The sequence below is a fragment of the Siphateles boraxobius genome, unplaced genomic scaffold (assembly GCF_051911475.1).
Source record: "Siphateles boraxobius isolate OS27281-9 unplaced genomic scaffold, OSU_SipBor_1 9, whole genome shotgun sequence".
Taxonomy (NCBI): Eukaryota; Metazoa; Chordata; class Actinopteri; order Cypriniformes; family Leuciscidae; genus Siphateles; species Siphateles boraxobius.
The window spans coordinates 7,875,803-7,901,542 of NW_027509219.1; the positions used below are offsets into that span (position 1 = coordinate 7,875,803).

The 25,740-nt window shown below is 38.9% G+C and overlaps 2 protein-coding genes across 5 annotated transcripts in view; both read right to left on the reverse strand.

The window, feature by feature from the left end:
• The window catches only part of fhip2b (FHF complex subunit HOOK interacting protein 2B), a 50,552-nt gene extending 49,994 nt beyond the window's left edge, over nt 1-558 (reverse strand). The window contains exon 1 of the mRNA XM_077223241.1: nt 342-558. Within this exon, the coding sequence (XP_077079356.1) occupies nt 342-392 (51 nt within the window). The 5' untranslated portion in view covers nt 393-558. The remainder of the gene's footprint in view (nt 1-341) is intronic.
• A 978-nt stretch (nt 559-1,536) lies between these two features.
• Nucleotides 1,537-25,740, reverse strand: part of LOC143732299 (actin filament-associated protein 1-like 2) — a 114,701-nt gene continuing 90,497 nt past the window's right edge. For 2 of the 4 annotated variants that reach the window (XM_077223246.1, XM_077223244.1), the window contains exons 9-16: nt 16,102-16,316; nt 15,333-15,436; nt 15,053-15,173; nt 13,558-13,648; nt 4,714-4,883; nt 3,288-3,398; nt 2,481-2,543; nt 1,537-1,980 (exon numbers count right to left, since the gene is read on the reverse strand). In XM_077223246.1, the coding sequence (XP_077079361.1) occupies nt 2,517-2,543; nt 3,288-3,398; nt 4,714-4,883; nt 13,558-13,648; nt 15,053-15,173; nt 15,333-15,436; nt 16,102-16,316 (839 nt within the window). In that variant the 3' untranslated portion in view covers nt 1,537-1,980; nt 2,481-2,516. Of the gene's footprint in view, nt 2,544-3,287; nt 3,399-4,713; nt 4,884-13,557; nt 13,649-15,052; nt 15,174-15,332; nt 15,437-16,101; nt 16,317-25,740 lie in introns of all 4 variants that reach the window. The other 2 variants (XM_077223245.1, XM_077223243.1) reach the window with 1 other exon arrangement.

Consider the following 25,740-nt stretch of genomic DNA (forward strand, 5'->3'; position numbering starts at 1 on the left):
AAACTCACATAAATATACACGTATATGATGTACGGTACATCCATGGACTTAATAAACAATAAAAGACAGCAAATCAACGCAATCTATTGATTAGTGTACAGTTCTCAACTTCTGTAGCACACAAGCTAAACTATGTGATATACCTTCGTAAAACACTGAAAGGCGTGACAACACGTTGACAGTCTACCAAATTTCATTTATGTACAGCAACGTATATAACACTTTTATAAAGTTTTACAGTATCGCGCAACAGGTGTCTCGAGATTTGTTTTCTATATTAAGTTAGCTCGGCTAAGCTAACAGGCTAGTTTGAAAATATTCAAAAGTCAATGTTTACTTACTGTTTCCAAAGCCTGCTGCAGAAAAGCCGTCACTTTATTAAACATGTCCATGGCTAGATCCCATCAGATCTGATCAATTTCTACATTAGGTTTTGGTAATTTTTATATCGTTATTTAGTGCTAGTGTAGTTTGTAAACATTGTGCATGTAGCTGCTTAGCTTGAGCTTTACTATCTGCCTCCAGTGGCGAACACTGTCAAGACTGTCACAGTAGAGTAGACAGTACACAGTGTGATTTCTCAAAAATCAGAAATTTTTTGAATGTCATTACTAAAAAAAAATATAAGTTTTATTTTTCAATTTATGTTGTATTTATCTCCATATTAGATATAATTAAAAAGTCCACTGCAGAAAATTTTATAAACACCACTTATATTTGAAAAGCTTAATCCAGGCCAGGGGTCAACAAACTCAGTCCTGGAGGACCACTGTCCTGACTACTGCCTTAATTCAAATATCACAAGGGTTTTAAAGAAATTAAACAAATAAATAATAAGTATATTGAATGTGCAATTGTAGGCAAATACAAATGTAAAAAATATATTATTTAAAAAACTTTACTTGCAGATAAAATATTAGGCTACTGACAAAAAAAGTAATTTAAAAGAGTAAACTTGCATGACTATGTTTCTCAATACACTTATGAACACTTTTAAAACTTTGTAATAATTCTTTAAAGTACATTTTAAATTAAGTTTTAATAATCTTTTTTCATGCATTATATAGGTACAATTATTTTGACGTTTACTAACATAATAAAGCAGATGTTAAGTAGCCCACTTGATTATGAATTTAACTGTGATCTGTTATTTAATATTACATTTAAAGTTAAAGCAATTAAAAAAAATTAAAGAAATTAAAAGTAATTAATCTAAGAAATTAGATTATATTTTAGTTTACATTAAGGCTTGTCTGTACATACAGCAACCATTATTTCAAAAACAATAAAAGATATAAAGATGTGTCAAATAAAAATTGAACTGAAATGTTAAGACTACTTCTAGAAAAGATAAAACTTAATTCAATGGTCACCAGCTTTTTTGTATTTAATTTGGATTATTTTTCTGCCACATTATGGCAACCATACATAATACAATGTTATATACCATTTTACATCAAATTTACTCTACTGTTTCTCGAGAAAACAAGCAGATGAAAAAAGAAGATTCATAGATAAGGACAAGTGAAGAAATAATGCTTTATCCAGCATCGCTTTATTTATTGTACAAATACTATGCTCATTAGTGGTGTTTTTGTTCTCCACAGTTATTATTGGTACAGCAACATTAGGCCATTCTATCATAAACAAGTTACCAAACTATACAGAAAAACCTTCCCTAAAGTGGGATCAATACCAGCAAAATCTCTTCAGCTGTAATGACAAATCAATGCTTCATAAAAACATGGATAAAAAACATGGTTATGGTACATTATTTAAAAAGCTCAACACATAATACACTGCATGTGCACTGATAAAACTGTACAAATGTCGATAAATTACCACAGATTTGTGAGTCTTGTAAAAAATAAAAAACAAAGAGGTAATTACTCTTCAATAATCAATAATCATTTAGCTATAATCATATTGTGCTTGATCTTCATACTGACGATTCCTGATTTTGACCACGACAATGCCTTCCTGAAAACCGCAAACACAGTTTAGGTTGAGTTCAAGTGCAAAGTGATTTACATAAGGATAAATATTGTGCTATGATGATAAACGTAAAAATCCACTTTATTTAAATGTGCCATTCTATACACATAGTTATTCTACCTGAAATGTTGGTGTCAAAGTTATTTAACATGTCTAAAGAAAAGTACACCAGCATCATCTCAACAAACATTTACTAGAAATGTAAAAAATATTTTGTAGTTGCTCTTTAAAAACGTTTCTAGTTTAACTTTAAAAACTAGAAATGTAAAAATATTTTGTAGTTTCTCCCTATGATGTAGCCCTCTGAGTGTGAAGATGAAAGTTTGTATATGAACAGAATCTGGCGCTAAAGAGTTTGTTTGATTTTGGTACCAAGAACAGTACCAAGGAACCCCCAAAAATAACAAAGAACTTTAAAAATCCAAACCACTGCATGATCCACATGCTTGGAAAGAATATTATTTTCAGTGCAATAATATACTGACAATATGAGGGGAATGTGGGAGAGTCTTCTCTCGATGTCAACCTGAAGCTTTGGTTTCCCACTCCTACAAACACAAACAAAAAGAGGTTAAGGGTCATAGCAGTGTTATTTTACTATTATGTACAGTATATACTATAATAGTTTTTATAAATATTTTGAATTAGCTTCTATTTTTTACTTTCAGTAATGTTAATTTTAGATACATTTTTAGTAATTTTGTTGTGCTGTGCTTTTGTCAGTTTTCTTAGTTTTTTTTTTGTGCTGTCAAATGGAAAAAAACTTAGAACACTGACAAAAGCACAGCACAATAGAAGCTAAGATATATATAAATATGACACACACACACACACACCGTGTATATATAAACTTATGTTAATCGATTTGACAGACATTTTTAAATATTACTGTTTAGGTTTCATTTATTTTTATTTCAGTTTTAGTTGTTATTTATTTATTTATTTAAAAGTTAGTAATTTTACTTGCCAAGGTAACAATTTAGTTTGAATTCATCAAATATTTAAATTTTATTTTATTTCAGCTTTACTTCAATTAACTTTTTTTAGATAACAATAATAACCTCCTTTTCTGAGGAGGATTATGTGTTGGTCTTGGTCGTGTGATTTATGACTCTTGTGTGGAACACAAAAGATATTTAGCAGAATGTTTTTGTCCATATAATGAAGGTCAAAAGTCTTTGAAGTGAGAGGCTGGTGTTAGTTGTCAGCTCATCTACTGAGTCATTGGGAAATCCAATACAATCAAACAATCCATGTGGGAGGCTGTGCAGTGTGCTCATGCTAAATATTACCTTCCTCCGCTGGAAGACTCTGCCATGCTCGATAAACAGGGCAGACGGAGCTTTCTTTAGGGTGCTTTTTGCTGAGGCGGTTCTCCTCAAGAGTGGGGTCAGAAAGCTCCCCTTTGAGAGAAATAGAAAAACAGAGGAGAGTGTTCAAGACATTTCCTTTTATAGGGTGAAATTTTCAAATATCCTAAATGACTCAAACAAGAGTCACAGCTGCTTTAAAAGTCAGCAGAGTCCTCCACTGAGGAACCACTCCTCACTGTTTGATAAAGTAGGGAGTAATGGTCGGTTAAAACAGCTCTTATCTGTGCGTTATTCTCTGCTCCTCTGGGAGGAAGTGGCTCCCAATCCAACCCACTGTAATTACTGAACTCACAACAGCAGCTACAACTGACAAACAGAGCACCAAACAAGACTAGCCACAAAGAAATTACATAAAAAAAACACCTGAAAATGGCCCATAATCAAACGTCCTCATCTTTGTCTCATGTATTTGATATTACAAATCAAAATTAACTTCTTGCAAAGTGTTGCAGTTACACCATCTAAAAAACAGGTGGCAGTGTAGCACTTCAACTTCAGCAGTTCAGCAGTCATCTAGCCAAACCCAATGCCACTTTAAAAGGCTCCTATCAGACCTCACAAATAATACCATGGTATTATCATATTTTCTGGGCATGTACTAAGATGACGGTGTTTTTCCTGACATTACTATGGTGCAAAAGGGTACTGTGGCAGCACCCTCGATACAGTGATGTCGTCAGATGCCAATGCAATCATACAAGGATTTAGTTAACTAAAACAAAAAAATAAAATAAAATTTGAAATAAAATAAACGTTAATGGAAATAAAATAATTATTTAAAAAATATTTATTTTCATCTAGTTTAACTTGATGTACAAAAATAACTAAAAGTAAAACCAAAATAAAAATTAATAAAATCTACATTGTGTCTACCATCTAAAAATGACAAAAACAAAACAAAATTGCTTAAATTTTCAGTAAAATAAAAACTAATTCAAAATAATAATAATTATAATAATAAAAACTATAATAGTATCTCAATGGTACAAAAATAACACTGATATATATATATATATATATATACATTTGATATATTGAATTTACATGGTATTCCAAGAATATCAAGGTACTGTACTATCATGGTATATGTTAAAAACATAAAAACAAAAACAAAAAAAAACATGGTATTACTGTGGTAATTTTTTTTTACTGTAATTTTTGTAAGTATGGTAACACCATGGATTTTCTTAAAATGTCTTGGACCAAATACCAAATACCAAGATGTATGAATATGGTAAATATCCAGAACGGTGATATAAATCAAAGTTCCATGGTATTATAATCTGATATCATCAATGTTCCATAGTATTGCTACAGTGCTTTTATTGTAAGGGACAGTTGTTACCTGTGCTCGTTCAGTGCAGAAAGCAAGGGACCGTCTGAAGGAATTCCGTTTAGCTGGCTTCGTCCCCACGCTCACAAGGTTGATCTCTGACCCTGTTCGTAACTGCACACGACTCTTTCCTGTCAGGTCCAGCTTCTGCACACCCCTCTCAATCTCAAACAGTTTTGTATCTAAAATAAACACACAGGGGATTGGTAAGCTTTTGTAATGTTTTGAAAGAAGTCTCTTATGCTCAAAATGCAGTAAAAAACGAAATACTGTGAAACATTATTACAATTTAAAATAAAAAAATTTCTATTTTAATATATTTTAAAATGTAATTTATTTATTTATTTCTGTGATGATAAAGCTAAATTTCCAACATCCATAACTCAAGTCTTCAGTGTCACATGATCCTTCAGCCGATTTGCTGCTCAAGAAACATTTCTTACTATTATCAATGTTGAAAACAGTTGTGCTGATTAATATTTTTGTGGAAGCTGTAACGACTGAGACAATCAGACACATTACTATTTTTTACATTTAACAAATAAGCTTTAAAGCCAAACTTAGTCTCATTATTTGATACATTAAGTATCCTTACCCCGTTTAAAAGAAGGGCGTGTTAGAACTAAACTGATGGTTTGCTCAAGGCTGTTGATCTGCTGAATTTCAAACAATGCTATAACTTCTTGCTTTCCTGTATTCTGCTTCAGCTCACTTTCCCTTGGTAAACTGTATGCATGTATGTATGTGTATGTTAGAGTTTCACACGTAAAGTTGTCCGTGTCTCAAGCTCACATACTGAAGTTGCTAATCATAGATTTTTACTACTTGCTCTTAGTAGTAAGGTAAGAAAGACATTTCCGATGCCTCGGAAATGTACCTTTCTATTAACCAATTAATAACCAATACTGAGGGTTCACAGGATGAACTGAGTAATTGGTTGTAATGTTAATGTAGCTACATCAAGTTAATCCGATTAACTGATCCAAATATTCATAATCAGTTATAACGAGTTATAATAGAACATTCAAAATAACGTTTACCAAAATAACGGTTACGTACGTAACCCTCGTTCCCTGAGTAGGGAACGGATTACATACGTAACATACGTATGTAATACGTATCGGTTACATACGTAACCGAGACGTTCCCTTTCGTTGTCACTCCGAGTTACATTGGATGATGACGAATGGGGTTTCCAGTCTAATCACGCCACATTCTCGGCTGTCTTCCAGTGCCCTGCGTAAATCTGAGATCCCTGTCGTGAGACTGGCACGGAAGGAGGACTCCTATTTAGCACAGGAATACCAAGGTACACTGGGGAGCATATCCCATATCTCAGAGGAAATATGCAATTACTGCCCACCCAGAGGCGGGGTCTTAGAGAATACACATTTGACCCGGAGGGATGCATATGGAGAACACTGGGGTGTCCAGCCGCAAGGGGAATATTTCAACCCCAGGGTGGCAAGGTGGCTTGCCAAGGGAAAGACACATGCTCAGAGAGACTTACAGTGGAAATACACAAGTGGGGGTCGCCCAGAGGGGGGACCATGCACACGGGAGGCACCTAGCCGACGCGCAGGCAATAGACACTGGCGTCGACATCAGCAGTGCTGGAGGAACTCAGGGCTTGCGGGGAAGCGCACTTATCCAGTCCGTGGAGTGGAATGGCGAGCAAGCGAAGACACCTGAGCGGGTCCTAGTACTGGCTGGTTGAAGCAAGTACATGGGAGGAGACAGGCTCCTCTCAGAGATTGAAGAATCTGTCGAATGTGTTAGGTGGCGCCCAGCCTGCAGCTCTGCAGATGTCTGTTAGCGAGGCGCCATGCGCTAGAGCCCAAGAGGACGCCACACTCCGGGACCAAGGGGGCATGATCGACCTTGCTGCTGGTAAGCCAAGCAAAGGTGTCCACATCCGTGAGACAACCTAAGCTTGGAAAAGCCTTTCCCTTCAGCTTCCCCATAACAGACAAAGAGCTGGTCCGGACTCCAGGCACGCTTCGTCAACGGAAATGCGTGCAGGTCCCCTACCCTCTTGAAGGAGGCCAATGCAACCAGGAGCACTGTCTTTAAATAACAGGAAGTTAAGCTCCACTGATTGTAGAGGCTCAAGGGGAGCACTCTACAGGGCAATTAGAACCACTGTGAGGTCCCATGAGGGAATGAGAGGAGGGTGAGGATGATTTAGTTTCCTCGCTCCTCTCAGGAACCTGACGATTAGGTTGTGCTCTCCCACGGACTTACCTTCAACTGCTTCAAGATGTGCGGCGATAGCGGTAACATATACCTTCAGGGTGGAGGGAGACAGCCTTCGCTTCAACACATCTTGCAGGAAGGAAAGTACGACACTGATCGAGCATCTCCGGGGGTCTTCTCGGTGAGAAGAGCACCAGTTGACGAAGAGATTCCACTTCAACGCGTAGACATGTCTCGTAGACGATGCTAAGCGGAAGTGATGGTACCGCTGGTGGTAGGGTACTCAACTTGCCTCATCCCATCCAGGAACAACACGGGGAGGTTCAAGGATCGAGACGAGGGTGCCTCAGGGTGCCCCGTCCCTGAGAAAGGAGGTAATTCCTCAGAGGAATAGGCCAGGGAGGTGCTGTCGCGAGTAGTACAAGTTCGGAAAACCAGGTCCGGATGGGCCAGTGCGGCGTGACCAGAATGACCAAATGTCCGTGCCCTCGGACAGGGAGTAATACAGGGCGCAATGGGTCAAGTCATGGGAGGCAAACAGATCTATCTGTGCATCCCCTAACTGGTCCCAAACTAGCTAAACTGCTGGGGATGGAGTCACCATTCTCCAGGGAGGGGCTGAAGCCGTGGGAGATCGTAGGCTGCACAGTTCAGGGCTCCAGGAATAATGGCTCGAAGCGACCTCAGATGCTTCTGACTCCATAAGAGGAGGTGGCGGGCAAGTTGCGACATATGGCGGAAGCATAGACCACCTTGATGGTAAATGTACGCTACTGGCGCGGTAATGTCAAATGTCAAGTGGACAAGTAAGCGTTGACCTTTGAGCAACGCAAGGCGTACTGCCAGGAACTCGAGGCAATAGACATCCTAAGGGCGCTAGGTCCTGTCCAGGAGTTGGCGGCAGCGTGTCCATTGCGCATGGCGCTCCAGCCCGTGGTGGAGGCATGTTTAGAGAGAACAACATGGCCGGAAGCTCGTTCTAGGGGCACTAGCCCGTAGAAAACAGAGGTTTGACCACAGGGTGAAGGTCTGACGGCAGGTTGGAGTAGCTGGTACTCGGAGCATGCCGTGTTGCCATGCCCACCTCGGGACTCGGTCGAAAGCCAAAGCTGAAGCAGTCTCATATGAGCAATCCGAGCAGCGATGTTGTGGCTGCGGATGCCATATGCCCCAAGGAGCCTCTGAAATAACTTCAGTGGAGCCGCACTCTTGCGCTTGATTGTCTCAGGCAAAGTCAGCAGTGGCTGAGTGGAGAAGGCGACCAAGTCGATAACGAGAAAAGAGATCACGGGGCAAAGTTTACTCTTTTCCCAGTTGACCCGAAGGCCCAGACGAGCTAGGAGCACTGGGTCCCTGTGTTCGCAAACCTGGTCTCGAGAGTGAGCTAGGATAGCCAGTGATAGTGCAAGATGCGCGCCCCCTGACAGCAAACCGCAGGAACGGTCTGAGTCGAAGGAGAACGGAGACATAAAAGTGCAAACCAATCCTGTGGCAGCACAGATTCAAAAATGCGTTTGGCCAGGAGCATCTTGAACGGCAGCCTGTGATTGGGAAGCTCTAGCCTGGCTCCCAAGAACTGTGCCAGCGGACTCATGCGAACCACAGACGTCCCCTTGGTGGTGCAGCGAAGCGGAATGACTGGCCCGGACGTGGACGGCATAGCGGCCCAGTGTGGGGGCATGATCATAAACACACCCTGACAGACAAGACGGGTCTGCATGGCCGTCATCTCAGGATCCGACTCGACAAAATGCTATATGCACACCCACAAGTGGCAGCACTGTCGAATCTTCACTTCCTGAAGATTCTTGCCCGCCCTGTGATGCTGCGATGGGGCACAGGGACGTGGGTCGAGGACGAATCGTCGGCGTATTTGTACCACACAATCACCCTCAGGTCACCCTGGCCACCAGCCGAAGTACCACCTCACGTGGAGAGGGTTAGATCGGGGTGTGGATGAGGGGACTCTCTCTCTAACGAGATCATTGAGTCTCGACCGTAATGGTCACGTTCCCGCGGAGAGAACGTGAGTCATCCACAAACGCTGCTCTAGCGCGATCAAGCCCAAGCACGCAGAGCAGAGAATGTGCCCATCAAAATCGGAAATGAGTCGACCGCAACCAGAAATGCACGGGCGAGCGGTCTTTAAAAAGACGTGCCACGAGCGAGCTCTTTTGTGAGAGAAAAAACTCCGCGAAGTCGAAGCGAGCAGGGAAAAAACACACTCACTGGCAGATCACTGCACAGATCAGCAGGCAGTGCGAACTCGCTGGAGATCGCCGTCACACCAACAACGGAGAGTTGTTCGTCTCGTAGAGTTAATGGCGTCTCAAGTGCTTTCGGTGAGTGATTAACCTCACTTATCTCCTAGTCTTGCTTTTGACTAAGTGTGCACACATGTTGTTGCCACTACGGCTGCTGATGCTGTGCTTATGAACATACAGATATGTGATTACTGCTATTATGCTGCCCTGTATGCAGTGGTATGCAAATTCGGGTGTACTATCACCTGTGAGCACTCCTAGAGGAATGCGCTATTGGCTGTTGTTCTACTCTGTGATAGGTGTAGCCTGGTATCTTCGGCCTGATCTACACCTCTCACACGGCGGGATTGATTATGTTCCTGCAGCGTCAAGCTGAAGCGATACTGAAGTGACCGCTCTCGAAAGGGAACATCTCTGGTTACTGTCGCAACCCCGGTTCACTGACAAACGACGAGACTGCTGTTCATCACTTATATGATAAGAGCTCTGTCTTTGCTGGTGCTTTGTAATGAAGTATGCTATACCGCTACTTACGCTGGTACTACGCTATTCTCGCCTTCTATTTTGTCGCCTTCACTGTACACCCTGGCGCCGACGCCGGCCATAGCCCTCATGATGCACTGACTATATTGCTGTTCCCAACGCTATGTGTCTCTCGCTCTACATGACTGTTATCTAGCCATGCCTCAGCCCCTTGCATAGAGCCTGAGCAGCTATGAATCCAGAGAATGATCGTGACTGTAAGGCCGCCTTCTGTATTCAAAACCTAGTTGCCTTTGAGAAATTGCTGTTCTGTTGTGCGGCGTGACAGCTGTAAGACTGAAATTCCCCGTTTTACACCACAATGTTCTGGCTGTGCAGGGGAAGATGACTGAGTAACCACAGGAGTGTCTGAAAGTCAAGTCAAGTCACCTTTATTTATATATATATCAATCCTATTAGAATAAAATAAAATAAAAACTTAGGTATTTAATTGAAACAGTGGCTAAACTAACGAAAAATAAAGCTTCAAGCCCAGACGTTTCCAAGCAGCACAGCAGTAATGACTTTATGAACTTTTTTACTTACAAGATTGATAATATCAGGGAGAAAATTATAACTATCCAACCATCTACTACAGTATCGCATCAGACAGTACATTATAGTCTCCCCGACGAAAAATTTTATTCATTCACTGCTATAGGAGAGGGTGAATTTTATAAACTCGTTAAATCATCTTAGACCCTATACTGACTAAACTACTGAAAGAGATGCTTCCAGAGGTCATAGATCCTCTTCTTAATAGCATTAATTAATCTTTGCCATTAGGATACATACCAAAAAATGTTAAGCTGGCTATGATTAAACCGCTTGTTAAAAAAAACGCAACTTGATCCTACAGAATTAGTCAATTACAGGGCGATCTCGAATCTATCTTTTCTGTCAAAGATACTAGAAAAGGCAGTATCTTCACAACTATGTTCCTTTTTAGAAAGAAATGGTATCTGCAAGGATTTTCAATCAGGATTCAGACCGTATCATAGTACATGCGTCCCCCCGCATGTTGCGGGCGTCAGGAACAGTTAAAGCCTGTGTGTTAGGTTCATTCTGCTGTGCAGTGCACTAAGTCGCAGATGTTTATTGAACATGCTTTCAAGTGGACAAATTGGGACAGACCCTCAACTACAGTATGTTGTTTAGCCATCCGCAGTATGTTGTTACAGGCGCACACACTGCTGTCTTCTGCGCAAATGGTCACCCTTGTGGGTTGCTTCTGTGTGCATTCATGCTGTAATAGCACAGACAAGGAATCTATCATAATTATGGTTTCTCCCACACTTTGTGGAAAACCCATGCCAGGTAGGCTATGAGGCTCCTTACATGTTGCTATGGCCTATATGGTGTTATAACCTGGATGTTCCTTACAATGTATGTATTGTCCGTAATGCCACCAGTACTTCTGCTGCCTTCGGGTTTCATCTGCATGGTGTTACCTGTTACCTCCGTTGTATGGAGTTCTTTTAGCTTTCAACGGCTTGGCTTGCTGCCGATCTAGACATTAGCTATCAACACGGAGGGATTTTATAGGACCCCATAGCACCACCTAATGATTAATGGAGAGACCGACTCGAAAGGAAACGTCTCCGGTTACCTAGCGTAACCTCGGTTCCTATAGAGGAGGGAAAGAGACACTGCGTACGCTGATGTGTTACATATCTCAGAGTCTTTGTCGGTCACATTCTGCTTCAGTCCAAGATTCTGAGGCAATGGCACTCAGTGCCGCCCTATAGTGCAGGGGAGCCCGCCTCTATTTTGGGCGCTTGAATGACATTGGCGGGCAAATTCTCGTCCGCGAGATTTCTTAAGGCTTCAGTAGATTCGAAGAAGGAGGGATAACCCCATAGCGCCACCTAACAGTCATGCAGTGTCTCGTTCCCTCCTCTCAGGGAACTGAGGTAACTTTAGGTAACCAGAGACGTTTTAAGGAGAAAATACTCAGCAATGGTGTTGACTTGTGAATTTGCACATGGTTTGTCTCAAAGCTTTAAACAAAACAAGCACTATTTCCTTAAAATGAGGAAACGAATTAGTAAAACAGGCTGACGTTTCTAGTAAGTCGTGGGAACAAATTGTTAATTTGTGGCCATCCCATGATATACATATTTTTTGTCATGTGTGGTGTTTCGTAAAAACGATCCAATAATATGAATTACATGAACAATTTCAATTAAGGGCTTGAAATGAAATATGAGAGATGTGATGTGTAAAAAAAATTAAGATCAATTTAATTGTGAGCAGAATATTTATATTGTGGGTAATTTCCAATTAAGCTGTTATTTTGTGCGATTCCACCACAGGATTTAAACACTATACATCATTTGAGATGTGGTGGATATTAGACTTCATAACCTTTATAAAAAAAAATATTTTATTGAATTTTCTTCTGAAACATGTCAACTGCTGAGCAGTGTTAGTAGGCAAACCATTTGAGTATGAAAAGCATTTTAAGAGTTTATTTTCTAAAAGGTACTGTATGATTATTCATCATCTTATAGTTGTTTATTCACTTTTCTACTTTTTACCTTGTCTTATACTCCCTGAGTCATGGAAAGTTGGGTTCAAAAAGAAAACATGACATTCTCATGGTTTTGACTGAAGGATCTTAAAGGATGTGTGTGTGCAGGCGCATGCCACAATGCTACAACCCTGCACTGTGACCGAAACCACAAGGGAGAAAAAACGCCAGCCACCACTCATCCCTACCAAAATGGGAGCACAAGAGTGCTGCCTTCCTCTGCTGAGACAGTCCAGAAACACAGTCTAAACCTCACCTCACATGCCCTATAGTACACACTATAAAACACATCCTCACACACTGACGTATTCTAAACAGCTCCAACACTACCATTCAAAACTTTAAGTGTAAGTAAAAGTTTTTTTTTTTTTTTAAATGAATACTTTCTTGTGACAAGGATGTATTAAATTGATCAAAAGTGACATTTATAATGTTACAAAAGATTTATATTTCAAATAAATGCTGTTCATTTGAACTTTTTTCTTATCAAAGTATCCTGAAAAAAGTATCATGGTTGAGAAAAACAGCACTGTAAATAGGTCCATAATCATGATCTAATAGATCAAAGTCAATAGAAAGACCACTTAATGTCCATTTGCACAACAAAAGATCTTAGCATCATGTTAAAGGGATTTATACAGGTCACATTGGCCTTATTAAGCAAATAAAACACGTGAAAAGCACAAAAATATACTCTGGGATGTTATACATATACATTTCCATAAACCATGAGCATGGAAACTTGAGCTTTGAGCTTTCAGCCACCATAAAATTTAGTACTGTTCAAATTAAAAGCAGATGCCTCTGAATTGTCAAGTATTTGTCGCAGACGAGGTAGTGATGGGTTAGGACAGGAGAGCTGTATACATGTCTTAATCATATGTTTTGTGCACAAGTGGGCCTGTCCTATAGGCGATACAGGCGGTCATCTAAGGCCCGTTTATAGACCATCTCACAGGCCCTAGACGACCAACTGTATCGTAAATGGACTGAAACTTCCAGTCCATTTGCATCTCATTTTATTGACCAAATGCATTAATGTATTCTTAGATTTTTATGAGAGAAAAATTACCTGGAAAGACTGATTATATGTGACGATGCTGATCTGCTTAAGACAATGATGTTATAGTGAAAAAGAAATTCCCATGAATGTAAAAGCAATTTTTAAAATGACTTTTACAACAATTTGGTGACAGAATGAGTGGGACCAGGCAATGAGAGTAGAAAATGGGATAAAATGAATGAGAACTATAAATGTACAGTATTTTTTAATCTTAATGCATTTCCTTTCTTAAAAAGTGCAACTCAGGATTAGGGACTGAAGTAATATGACTGACTCACTGTGGTTGCTGAAGATTTCATTATTGCTGTAGTTGGCAGAATCCTTGGATGACACCAATTCTCCATTTCCACTAGTGTAGGGTTTCTGAAACTGACAAATGGATGGAACAGATGAATAAGTTAGTTTGTCAAAGTAGCAGTGAACAAACAACGACATGAATAAAAAAAAGCAACATCAAATCAAAATGTAACCTATTTACTATCGTAGTCCACATTGTGAACACTTATGCAATAACGCATGTTATTTAAAATGTTTGTCTTTGTAATCTTTAATCAAAATGTGATAACTTGCTCTGAAATCATTTTCCTTTTTATGGCTGATGTCACCAAGCTCTCTTTTTTTTCAACCCCACATACACATGGTATTGGGCTGATAAATGTCAGATATTAAAATTATATACTATTTTTTGTTGATATAAATAATATTAACAATACAAAAAAAAAACTAAACTACAAGTTAATTTAATGCTTCATAAGATTATACATAACAGTATGAAAAATGGATTTTCATATAGAAATTTCCTAAACATTACATTTAACAGTGTTATTAAATTATTAATGTTATTAGTTTTCAAATAATAACTTTAAATGATTGTTAGATGACAGTAAATGTAATCTTAATGTAAAAATATGGAGAAAATGAGCATCACAATTAAATATAGAGTATCAGCTGATATAAATCCAATATTGAGTGATGCTGATCTGTAAAGAATCTGTAAAAAATATGTAATATCGGATGCTAATGAACACGGTACCAATTGTGCGTTAACACGTACAGTATTATTCACAAGTTTGGGATCAGTACTAATTTGTCATGTTTTTGAACGAAGTCTCTTATGCTCACCAAGGCAACATTTATTTAATCAATATACAGTAAAAACAAATATATTGTGGAATATAATTACAAATTAAAATAACTATTTTTTGTTTTAATATATTTTAAGAAGTAATTTATTCCTGTGATGCCAAAGCTGTATTTTCAACAGCCATTACTCCAGTGTTTAAAAAATCATTCTAATATGCTGATTTGGTGCTCAAGAAACATTTATTATTATAAATAAACATAAGCTTTATTTATAATAAGTTCAAAACATAAGCTTTATCGTATTTTGTGGAAACCGTAATACATTTTTAAAACATCTTTGATGAATAGAAAGTTAAAAAGAATTGAAATAATACTCTTTTGTAACACTATAAATGTATTTAACAATACTTTTTATCAATTGAAAGCATTCTTACTGAATATTAATTTCTTTAAAAAAGCAACGTTTTGACACCAAACTTCTGAATGGTAGTGCACAACCAATTTTATTATGTTGATTTAAAAAAAAAATGCCTAAACACATTGCATAATTAGTGATATGTAACTTCACTAAACTGCAAACAAAACTGACCAGCTTGCTCAAATTAGAGATTTTTTTAAAACTCTGGTTACATAGGTCACATGCACTTCATTCATCAACTGTATTTTTAACACTCCCCTGCTGGACCGTACCATGTGCTCCAGTATGGATGAGTTTGAATAGATGGGCTGAGAGTGGATCCCACCACCCAGCTGCTGAAAGGGGTCGTCCATGTACATGTTTGAGGTGGGGAACTTGCGGCTTTTCAGACCACTGAGGAACAGAGGAAACAGAAGAATGGAAAGAGGATGCGGAAAGAATGTGAGTACTTTTGTGAGTGAGTGTGTGTGTGTGTGTGTGTAGCTCAGTGATTCATGCTTGGTTCATATGGAATGCTGGCAGTAGACAGACAGCATGTGAGTGTGTGTGTACCTCAGTGACTCGTGGCTGGTGTGTTGATATGGAGAACCAGCTACAGTGGAACTTCCATCCTGCAGGAGCTGAACCCACTGCTCTTTATCATCTGCACAATTTGCCTGCACATTCATACACATAGAATAATATCTACAGTAATTCATAACACAGTGATAACATTTTAAAACAACAAGAAATCAAATTAGACCATTTACTTTAATTTTAATATCCCTGCCCTTTATCAGTACAGTAGGCCTACTGTTGCAGTACCATGGTACAGCGATGGTATCAGATGGTGATACTGTGGTAATTTTATATATAACAAGGTACATGCATACAAGAACATGGTACCACCATAGTACCATGTAAAAAAACAAAAAAAACAATAAAAGCACTATGGTACTTTTGGTATTGTTTAAAACCATGGCGTGTGTAAAAACCATGGCATTACCATGGTACCATGCCCTAAATATCTATGTTTACACTTTATTTTAAGGTGTCCGTGTTACAGTGTAATTATGCATTTAAGAACTGTATAATAATAATTAACTACACGTACTTACTATAGGGTTAGGGTTAGTGTTAGTTGCATGTAATTATGCATCATTTATGGTTATTACTACACTAACTACATTTAACAGGTGTAACAAGGCAACTGTAAAATAAAGTGTTACCATATCTACTATAAAGGACTAAAACTAAAACTGGAATAAAAATCAATTAAAGAAATTATAAAATTGTAATATTTAAAAAATGTATACAAGCGAATATTGAATCATTATTGTACCTCTAGTACAGCCACCTGGTCACCGTGCTGTGTGATAGTAATGCGGTAAGCATGTGCTGTATCCGGGCCGGGACGGACCTCACTCCCTCTGAGCTGAACCGTGTACTGAGGGGTCTCTTCTGACTCCTCATCTCGATACATCTTCAGAACCCCGTCCTCCACACGACACCACAGACTCTGCCACTGACAGTTCATCAGCACATTTAGGAAGGCCGCTGAGGACAGTGGACTAAGAGTTAATACACGTTACCAGTGCCTGATAATAATTTGTGTTAATGGAATATTTGTGTGTAGCTCATTACATTTCAAATTGTGACCTTGGTTGCCTGGGTGTTCTTAAATTTGGTGTGTTTAATTTGACCAATGCTAAAAACTTTATACTATTTCAGCAGAAAAGCAGAGGCAACTATTAGTAAGCCACTCTCTTACAAACTAGTGTTTGTAAGAAGGTTACTAGTAGGGTTGCCATTTGCCAACCGTTCCGTGTAATACGGAATCGTCCCGTATTTGACACATAAAAGTCTTGTTCCGTATTGAACTGATACGGAACGCACTTTGTTCCGTATTTTTGAGAATCAATTCAGTGCAAATCCATGACAGACACATAGCTTCTAATATATGTCAGACAGACTATGATCGAAGACATTTGTAGGCTATGATAAGAAGAAAAAAAAACCCGATGGTGCGGTAGATACTAATTTCTCCCTGTTTGCCTATGATCAGCCGCGTAGCGTTTTTAACATCTTGGAACATCATCAGAGAAGGCCCTTTTAATTTGTTGTTAGTCATTGTGAGTCATGTATCGTAGCAACGATGACGACAAGTAACAACAGCGGGAAATGTAAAGATGACTACTTCAGAGCAGGCGGCAAAAAGAAAGTTAACTATAATGGAAGTATAATTATATAAAGATATTTGCACTACACTTCCTTAAAATGTTGTCTAATTAAATTAAAACTATAATTTTTTGCAATGGAAAGAACATTCTAGAAGTCTAATTCTATTGAATAAGTTCGCACAAGGCTACAGAAAACTGTTGTATTTATTTTTCTTCAAATGCAGTCGGAGCCTATGAGTTTTGAATGTTATATGTTGTATTTAAGTAAAAAATAAAACATATTATAAACTAAACAAATGCATGGTTCATTGTTGGCAAAATGATCATGATAGCCTTTATATATCTATGTGGTTTAGTCTTGTATATTGATTAGGCCTACTTTGCTATTCTATAAATATATAGGCCTAATAAGTTGTATTATAATATGCTATAATGTATGATAGGATACAATATTCACCAGAAGTCATCATTTCAGGGGTTATTTTTCAAAATTGTCTTCCGTGGGGGCATGTCAGTCGGAGATCACTAAAATGAATGTTAAAGAGGTGTGTGAACTCGCAAGTACGATGTCAGGCACTGTAATTTGCTCTGGCCCCCTTCCTGATCGAAGGAGTGATGAGACAGTTAGCAGATTGTCATCACTCAATTGCTGGTTGTCTAAGTGGTGTCCGCAAAATAATATAGAATTCATAGACAATAGGAAAAGTTTTTGGGGCAGACCTGACCTGTTGAAAAGAGATGGTATTCATCCCTCCTGGGATGGTGCTGCTCTTCTCTCTAGTAATATGGCACATAGTCTTAGAGATCAAACATGACAATCTGGGGCTCAGGTCAGGAAGTAGACAAACTGGCTAAACCGACCGTCTGCCAGCTGTCTCACGTCACCAAGGTCAGATAAATCCCATCACATAGAGGCTCTTTCACCTAGTTAACATCATATAGAGACTGTGTCTGTTCCCCGAATTAGGAAATACAAAAAACTTCCAAACCCATCTAAGGGTAAAAATTTAATTGATGTTCAACAAATAAAAAACAGAAATAATACAAATGAACAAATGATAAAGCTTAGGTTGCTGAATATTCGATCCCTTACTTCAAAAGCACTTATTGTTAATGATATGATTACAGGCTATAACATAGATGTGCTGTGTATGACAGAAACCTGGCTAAAACCAAACGATTATATTACTTTAAAAGAGTGCACCCTGCAAGATTACTGTTATAAACATGAATCTCATCAGAAAGTCAAAGGGGGAGGTGTTGCTGTAATTTATAGTAATATTTTCAAAATTACTAAGAAGTCTAGTTTCAAATACCAGGGCACCATACAGACCTTATCAAAGAATTTGCTGACTTTCTCTCAGAGTTAGTACTGGCTGCAGATAAAGTCCTAATTGTTGGTGATTTTAATATACATATAGATAATGAAAAAGATGCATTGGGATTGGCATTTAAAGACATTCTTAACTCTATTGGAGTTAGACAACACGTGTCAGGACCTACTCATTGTCGTAATCATACTCTAGATCTAATATTATCACATGGAAACAATGTTGATGCTGTTGAAATTCTGAAGCAGAGCGATGACATCTCAGATCATTATGTAGTCTTGCGTAAACATCATTTAGCCAAGGCTGCAAAGCCGACTCCGTGTTACAAATATGTTAGACCTATCACTTTTGACACTAAAAATTGCTTTATTAATAATCTTCCTGATCAGTCTCATCATCTCAGCATGCCAGAAAACTTAGTAGAACTCGATATTGCGACAGAAACTTTTAACTCTCTCTTTTCCAGCACTTTAGACACAGTTGCTCCTTTGCGCTTAAAGAAGATCAAAGAAAATAGTCCAACGCCGTGGTACAATGAGCACACTTAGGCCCTAAAGAGAGCAGCCAGAAAAATGGAGCAAAACTAGAAGAAAACAAAACTAGAGGTATTTCGAATTTCATTGAAGGAGAGCTCGATTGCATACAGAGAGGCCTTAAAAACTGCTAGATCTGCTTATTTTTCAACCCTATTAGAAGAAAATAAACAAAACCCTAGGTATTTATTCGAAACAGTTGCAAGTTTCAAGCCCAGAAGTTTGCAAGCAGCACAACAGTAATGGACTTTATGACCTTCTTCACTTATAAGATTGATAATATCAGGGAAAAAATTATAACTATGCAACCATCTACTACAGTATCGCACCAGACAGTGCATTGTAGTCTCACTGACGAACTCGATTCATTCATTGCTATAGGAGGGGAAGAATTTTCTAAACTCGTTAAATCATCTAAATCGACAACATGTATTTTAGACCCTATACCGTCTAAACTATTGAAAGTGATGCTTCCAGAGGTCATAGATCCTCTTCTCAATATCATTAATTCATCTTTGTCACTAGGATACTTACCGAAAACCTTTAAGCTGGCTATGATTAAACCACTTGTTAAAAAAACGCAACTTGATCCTACAGAATTAGTCAATTACAGGCCGATCTCAAATCCACCTTTTCTGTCAAAGATATTAGAAAAGACAGTATCCTCACAACTATGTTCCTTTTTAGAAAGAAATGGTATCTGCGAGGATTTTCAGTCAGGATTTATATGAGACAGCTCTCATAATGGACATAATGAGACAGCTCTCATTAGAGTCACAAATGATTTGCTCTTATCATCCGATCGTGGTTGTATCTCGCTATTGGTGTTACTCGATCTTAGTGCTGCATTTGATACTATTGACCACAACATTCTTTTAAATAGACTCGGAAATTATGTTGGCATTAGTGGAATTGCATTAGCATGGTTTAAATCATACTTATCTGACTATTATCAGTTTGTAGCAGTAAATGAAGAGATGTCTTATCGATCAAAAGTTCAGTATGGCGTACCACAAGGCTCAGTACTAGGACCGTTGCTGTTCACTCTGTTCATGCTACCCTTAGGAGATATTATTAGGAAGCATGGCATTAGTTTTCACTGTTATGCTGAGAATATTCAGCTATATATTTTTTCAAGCCCTGACGAAACTTAACAATTCACCAAATTAACGGAATGCATAGCTGATATAAAAAATTGGATGACTAGTAATTTACTACTACTTAATTCTGAAAAAACAGAGATTCTAATTATTGGACAAAAAACTTCCTCACATAATAACCTAGAATACTGTCTAACACTTGATGGCTGCTCTGTCAAGTCCTCGTCGTCGGTTAGGAACCTGGGTGTGCTCTTTGATAGCAATCTTTCATCTGAAAGTCACATGAATAGTATCTGTAAAACCACATGTTTCCATCTAAAATATATATCTAAATTACGTCATATGCTCTCAATGACAAATGCAGAACAATTAGTTCATGTATTCATGACATCAAGGCTAGATTATTGTAATGCTCTTATGGGTGGTTGCCCTGCACGCTTAATAAACAAATTACAGCTGGTCCAAAAACGCAGCAGCTAGAGTTCTTACCAGAACCAGGAAGTATGACCATATTAGCCCGGTTGTCAACACTGCATTGGCTCCCTATTAAACATCGTATACATTTTAAAAATATTGCTGATTACTTACAAACAGGGCCTGAAATTAACACCTGACCATGCGCCAAATGCGGGTGAATTTTGGCAATTGGCGGGTAAAACTGTCAATCTACCTGCCACGTTGGCGGGTAGCCAATGAGAATTGAGTGATTCATTAATTTTTTTTTTTTTGCGTATGTCCGATAACATCAACAATTTTCATTCAAGCAGCTGATTTCTGTGAATGCATGTAAAACTAAATGTATATTGCAGCACAGGGTGAAGTCAGTATTTACATTAATGACGATTTGAGACAATAAATGTACATTTAATGTAAAACTATGTAAACGGCGCTCTGTGGTGCGGCAGGATTTTGAACAAGGTCCTGAGCTGTTGCTGGGCGCCGCGGACAGACGCCGAATGGCGCCGCTGGTGTGTGTACATTGATAGAAAGTAATGTGTTCGAATTTTAAAGACGTGGTTCTGCGCGAAGCGGCGACGCGCATCCGGTGTGCGACCCCCTTAAAGGGTAAGTTCGGCGTTTTACAAGTAAAGCCCTGTTTTAAGATCGTTTCTGATGAAATCGAACATTTAAGATTAAAATTTGGACACATGCTGCTGTCCCGAGAATTTTAGGTTTTTGTGTTAGCACCCCCACCCCCCACCCCCCACCTCCCACCTATACAATGGTTTCATAGGGGCACTGGAACAATCATTCATATAAACGCATTAAACTTTAGTTTACAAAGACGTGAAACTCACCGAGTGGTCTGGGGTGTTCACTGATATGCTCACGCAAAAATCGCTGCAATAGATGCTTTCCAACAGGTTTTATCGTAGTTTTTGGAAGAATGTCCGGTTGTGAGGCGTTGGAAAAATATTGCTAACACAAAAACCTAAAATTCTCGGGACAGCAGCATGTGTCCAAATTTTAATCTTAACCGTTCGATTTAATCAGAAACGATCTTAAAACAGGACTTTACTTGTAAAACGCCGAACTTAACCTTTAAGAGTTATTATTACTTATAATGATTTCGTTAATAACTTGACAGCACTTAAATGTGTATTCTTACAAATTAAAGAACAATGTTTGTGTGATTTCTATTTTTCACCTGTATGAGGCAAAAAAATAAAAAAATTTGGCTGGTAAAAAGTTACTGTTGTACTTTGTACATCATAGGAAGGATGCCGTCTATGCTAATATTTGTCTCTCTGTATATCCCGAGGTTTACCGCGGTCCGCCGGATCCAGGCCGTATCCAGATCTGATGAAGGACCTTCGCCTGGACACAACGACAACGCAGTCCTGAAGTGTCAACTAGTCTCTCCCTTGTGTAGGCCTCCTTCCCTTTACCTCTGTACTGATAAAACATTGTCGGGATAATTCCGATTCATGTGGCTATGCGGAAGCGATAAAAAAAAAAATATCAGAGCCACCAGGCACTGTTTTATGCAAATGAGCGGCCGGATCCGATTAAATAATTTTCTGTTAGAACGGTGTCGTGTTAGCGGCCCCTAAGTTAATAACTAATGATCATTGCGACGGAAGTGAATCAATCAAAACTAACTTTGGCTGGACAATAACTTAATTCTAGAGATGCTGTAAAGCCAAAACAATCTGTTACTTTAATTTCCTATTTTCACAGTAAAGCTGCTTTGATACAGTCCATATTGTTAAAAGCACAATATAAATGAAGGTGACTTGACTTGTAACAAAGCTCTAAGTGAATGAAAACGTACTGCAAAGTTTTAAATCTGAAAGTGCACCGTATATAAAGTTACTGTCTTTCAAAAGTAAGAGTCAACTCTGAAGCAATGAAATTAATTGTTTTTCAAACGAGTCATAAGGCATTTCGTTGTGACGTCAAGACGAGACATTAGCATATTGCCCACCCACTAATTGCACACGCAAACACCAGGGAAAACTTGAACGCCCTCAAATACTGAAGCTGATTCTTGTGGATACTCGACAGCATCATGTCGAGAAGACGCTGTGCTTTACAATGTGAAGGTAAAGCCAGTTTTTTTTCCACTGCCCAAGGACGAGCATGTGAAGAATCAGTGGTTAAAATTCATCTTCACCACGATACCCCAGCAGTATAATCCAAAACTTTAGCTGTGTTCCCTTTATTTTACTGACAACTGCTTCTGAAATCTCAGAGTTCAATGTAGGATTCGCAAACCACTTGCTCTTGAAAGATGGTGTTCAAAATACTAAGTTTTGAGTTTTATATTGTGTTGGTCTCCTGCTAACTGATTAACTCACATTATTACTGCCTTACTGAAATACTTCTGCTAATCAGTTGTGGGCCACTATTACCTAAAACTGTGTCCATAAATGCAGACTGTCTGTCGTTCTCACTACTTTGAGGAAATATTAAGCATGGTGTAAGATTTGTTTTACCAACGTTTATGTTAGATCAGCCATTCATGCTAGAGCTCAGCTAATGTATGCACTATTATTTATACGGTTTCCACATGTTCACCGCAATAAATTAGAAAAATACTCAGCAAATAAATAAGTACAAGTAAAATAATTGGTTTGTGTTACGGAACAGAGGACCTGGAGACAGAAGAACAGCAATGGGCAGCAATGGGCAGACAAAGAGGTAAATGGCCAACACAAGGGAGAGGAGAGCACAGGACACATATACGCTGGAGAGGATCACTGGAGAAGAACGTAGGAGATGATCGCTGGAGGTACAAGGAAGAAGACACGGGAGATAAAGGTCCTACAGGTTTCATACACTTGGGTAAAACAAGACTAGACGATGAGGAAACACAAGGTGAGTTGTTTTATGGTGAAGTTAATGAGGGAGATCGCAAACAGGTGCAGGTGATTGTGAAGGAGGTATAGGTGTGGGCCAAGTAGGATGCTGAGAAATCTAGTGAAGGAGGTGGTGACCGTGACAGTACTCCCCCCTCCCGGTAAGTGTGTGCTCGTGCTGTAAATCCGGAGGGTGAGCAGGGTATGCAGACTCCAGGGCGATGGCAACAGCTCGGGAGACCAGGGCGGAGCAGGCTGTGGAGGCGACCAGGGCGGAGCAGGCGGCCAGGGCGGAGCCGGCAGTTCAGGGGACCAGGGTGGAGCCGACTCTTCAGACGGCCAGGCGGAGACGACCCTTCAGACGGCCATGGCAGAGATGACCCTTCCGGCGTCCTAGGCGGATCGGCCTTCGTGGCCTTTCCGTGGGAACCTGGCCTATGGCTACAACATTTTCTTGGGTGGAGCTATGGGCTTAGGCTCAGGGACAGACTTAGGGACAAACTCGGCCGTCGTGGCTGAGGGCTCAGGTGGCGAAGCGGCGGCCATCTTTGGCAAAGGCTCGGGAGGCGGCCATCTTGGCCGGAGACGAGGGCTCAAGCGTGGCGGCAACCATCTTGGCTGGAGACAAGGGTTCAAGCGTGAGGATGGCCTCGACGGAATGAGACTCTGGAAAGGCGGCGACCCTCTTGGGCGAGAGCCCACGGGCCTGAGCCGATGTGTACGCTGGACACAGATGCAGGAGAGGATCGCTAGAGAAGAACTTAGGAGATGATCGCTGGAGGTACACGGAAGAAGACACGGGAGATAAAGGTCCTACAAGTTTCACACACTTGGGTAAAACGAGACTAGACCATGAGGGAACACAAGGTGAGTGGTTTTATGGTGAAGTTAATGAGCTGACAGGTGCAGGTGATTGTGAAGGAAAAAATGTTGTGATGAGCAAATGTATTTTATGAGAAAATGAAACAGTTTTTTGATTTTTGATGCATGTAAACCTGTTGTAGGAGACTCCAAAACAACATTAGGAAACTTTAAAATATCATAATAGGGGCACTTTAAGTATGGTTGGCTTGTTTAGAGTATCCTATACGTTTTCACGCATAATGGCTTCTTTGAGGTAGTACTCCAGGACATGTTTTGTGCTGGAGTACAAAAGGTACTCCAGCACAAATGTAGACAATGTAGACAATATAACATTGTCTACATGTTAAATAGACAATACTATCTTATAAACTTACATGTTTAACTTACAAATTTAGAGTAACCAATCAGCTCTGGGGTGGAATAGTTTAGAGTAAATAGTACAGTACATGGATGAAACTTAATCTGATCTTCACAGTGCTCTCAACACACGGAAACAGATAAACATTTGGCTGATTTAATTGAAAATTCTTCCAAGAGGTCAGAGTATTGTAAAAGACTTCATACTGGCTTCTATTATAAACTGTTATCAGAATAAATAATTGTAAATCTCATCATAAAACATCAAGTCAAATAGCTAAATGAGCCAGTCTCTTTATGTAATACATAAATCATAAATATACTGTAAATCCACTGGTAACGTACATACTGTAGGAGTTACTGCAAGTCTAATAAAATTACAGTTAAACAGTTAAAAATGAACAGCTAAATAGAAACTTAGTAGTATACTTAAAATGCAAAAATAATATATAATTTGTAAACTACAAATATGATGTTAAGTTAATGTAAAGTAAAACTACCAATATGCTTAAGAATATAGCTAGTAAACTATCAGTATGTCACAGTATAGTTGCCTCACACAAGAAAAATTAAGAAAAATAGTTGTTGTTAAAGGGTTGGGAATCGGAGTCAGGAGTCAGATATTTGTTACAAAATTAAAATTTCGATTACTTTGTGCGCATTTTAATGTGATTTTAAACCATGCAAGCTCAAGAAGACGCGAAAGAGAAACCGCACAGTTTTCTAAGGCTACTTGTAAATTGTTACTGCAAGTGGATTTTTTTTCTGCAGGTCCATAATAAATAAAAGACACATAAAAAATGTGTTGATATCTTAATATTTAACTTTTTTTTACCTTATTGGAATCAAAACTTTGTTTTAAAGCATTGTTTAAGCCTCCTGACTAGCACAACACATTGGCTCAACCAGTGATGTATGTTTGGGGTGGTCTGTTTCCCAACCAATTGGAGATGGAGGGAGTGTTCAGAAGAACATGCTTGAGAACATTTCAAACAATTTTTGTCATTCTGTTTGCTAGGGGTGCAGAAATTACACATTTTAGCATAAAATAAACGTCCTAGTCTATGATCAAAGTATGCTTGTACAAACCCACATAAACAAATAAACTTGTATGAAAGTTTCCCTTTCAAGTTGTCATCTACACATCTACACATCTCTAATCAGTGAGCACACGTTTCCAATAACAAAACATTGAAACATTACTCAGCGAGTGGTAAGTCGTAGCCACTTCTAAGTTTCAATTAAACTTTTGATCTTCGCCAAAATCGAATTAGCTTATTTCTTTTATTAAATAAATAGTTTTTCAGTTTCCTT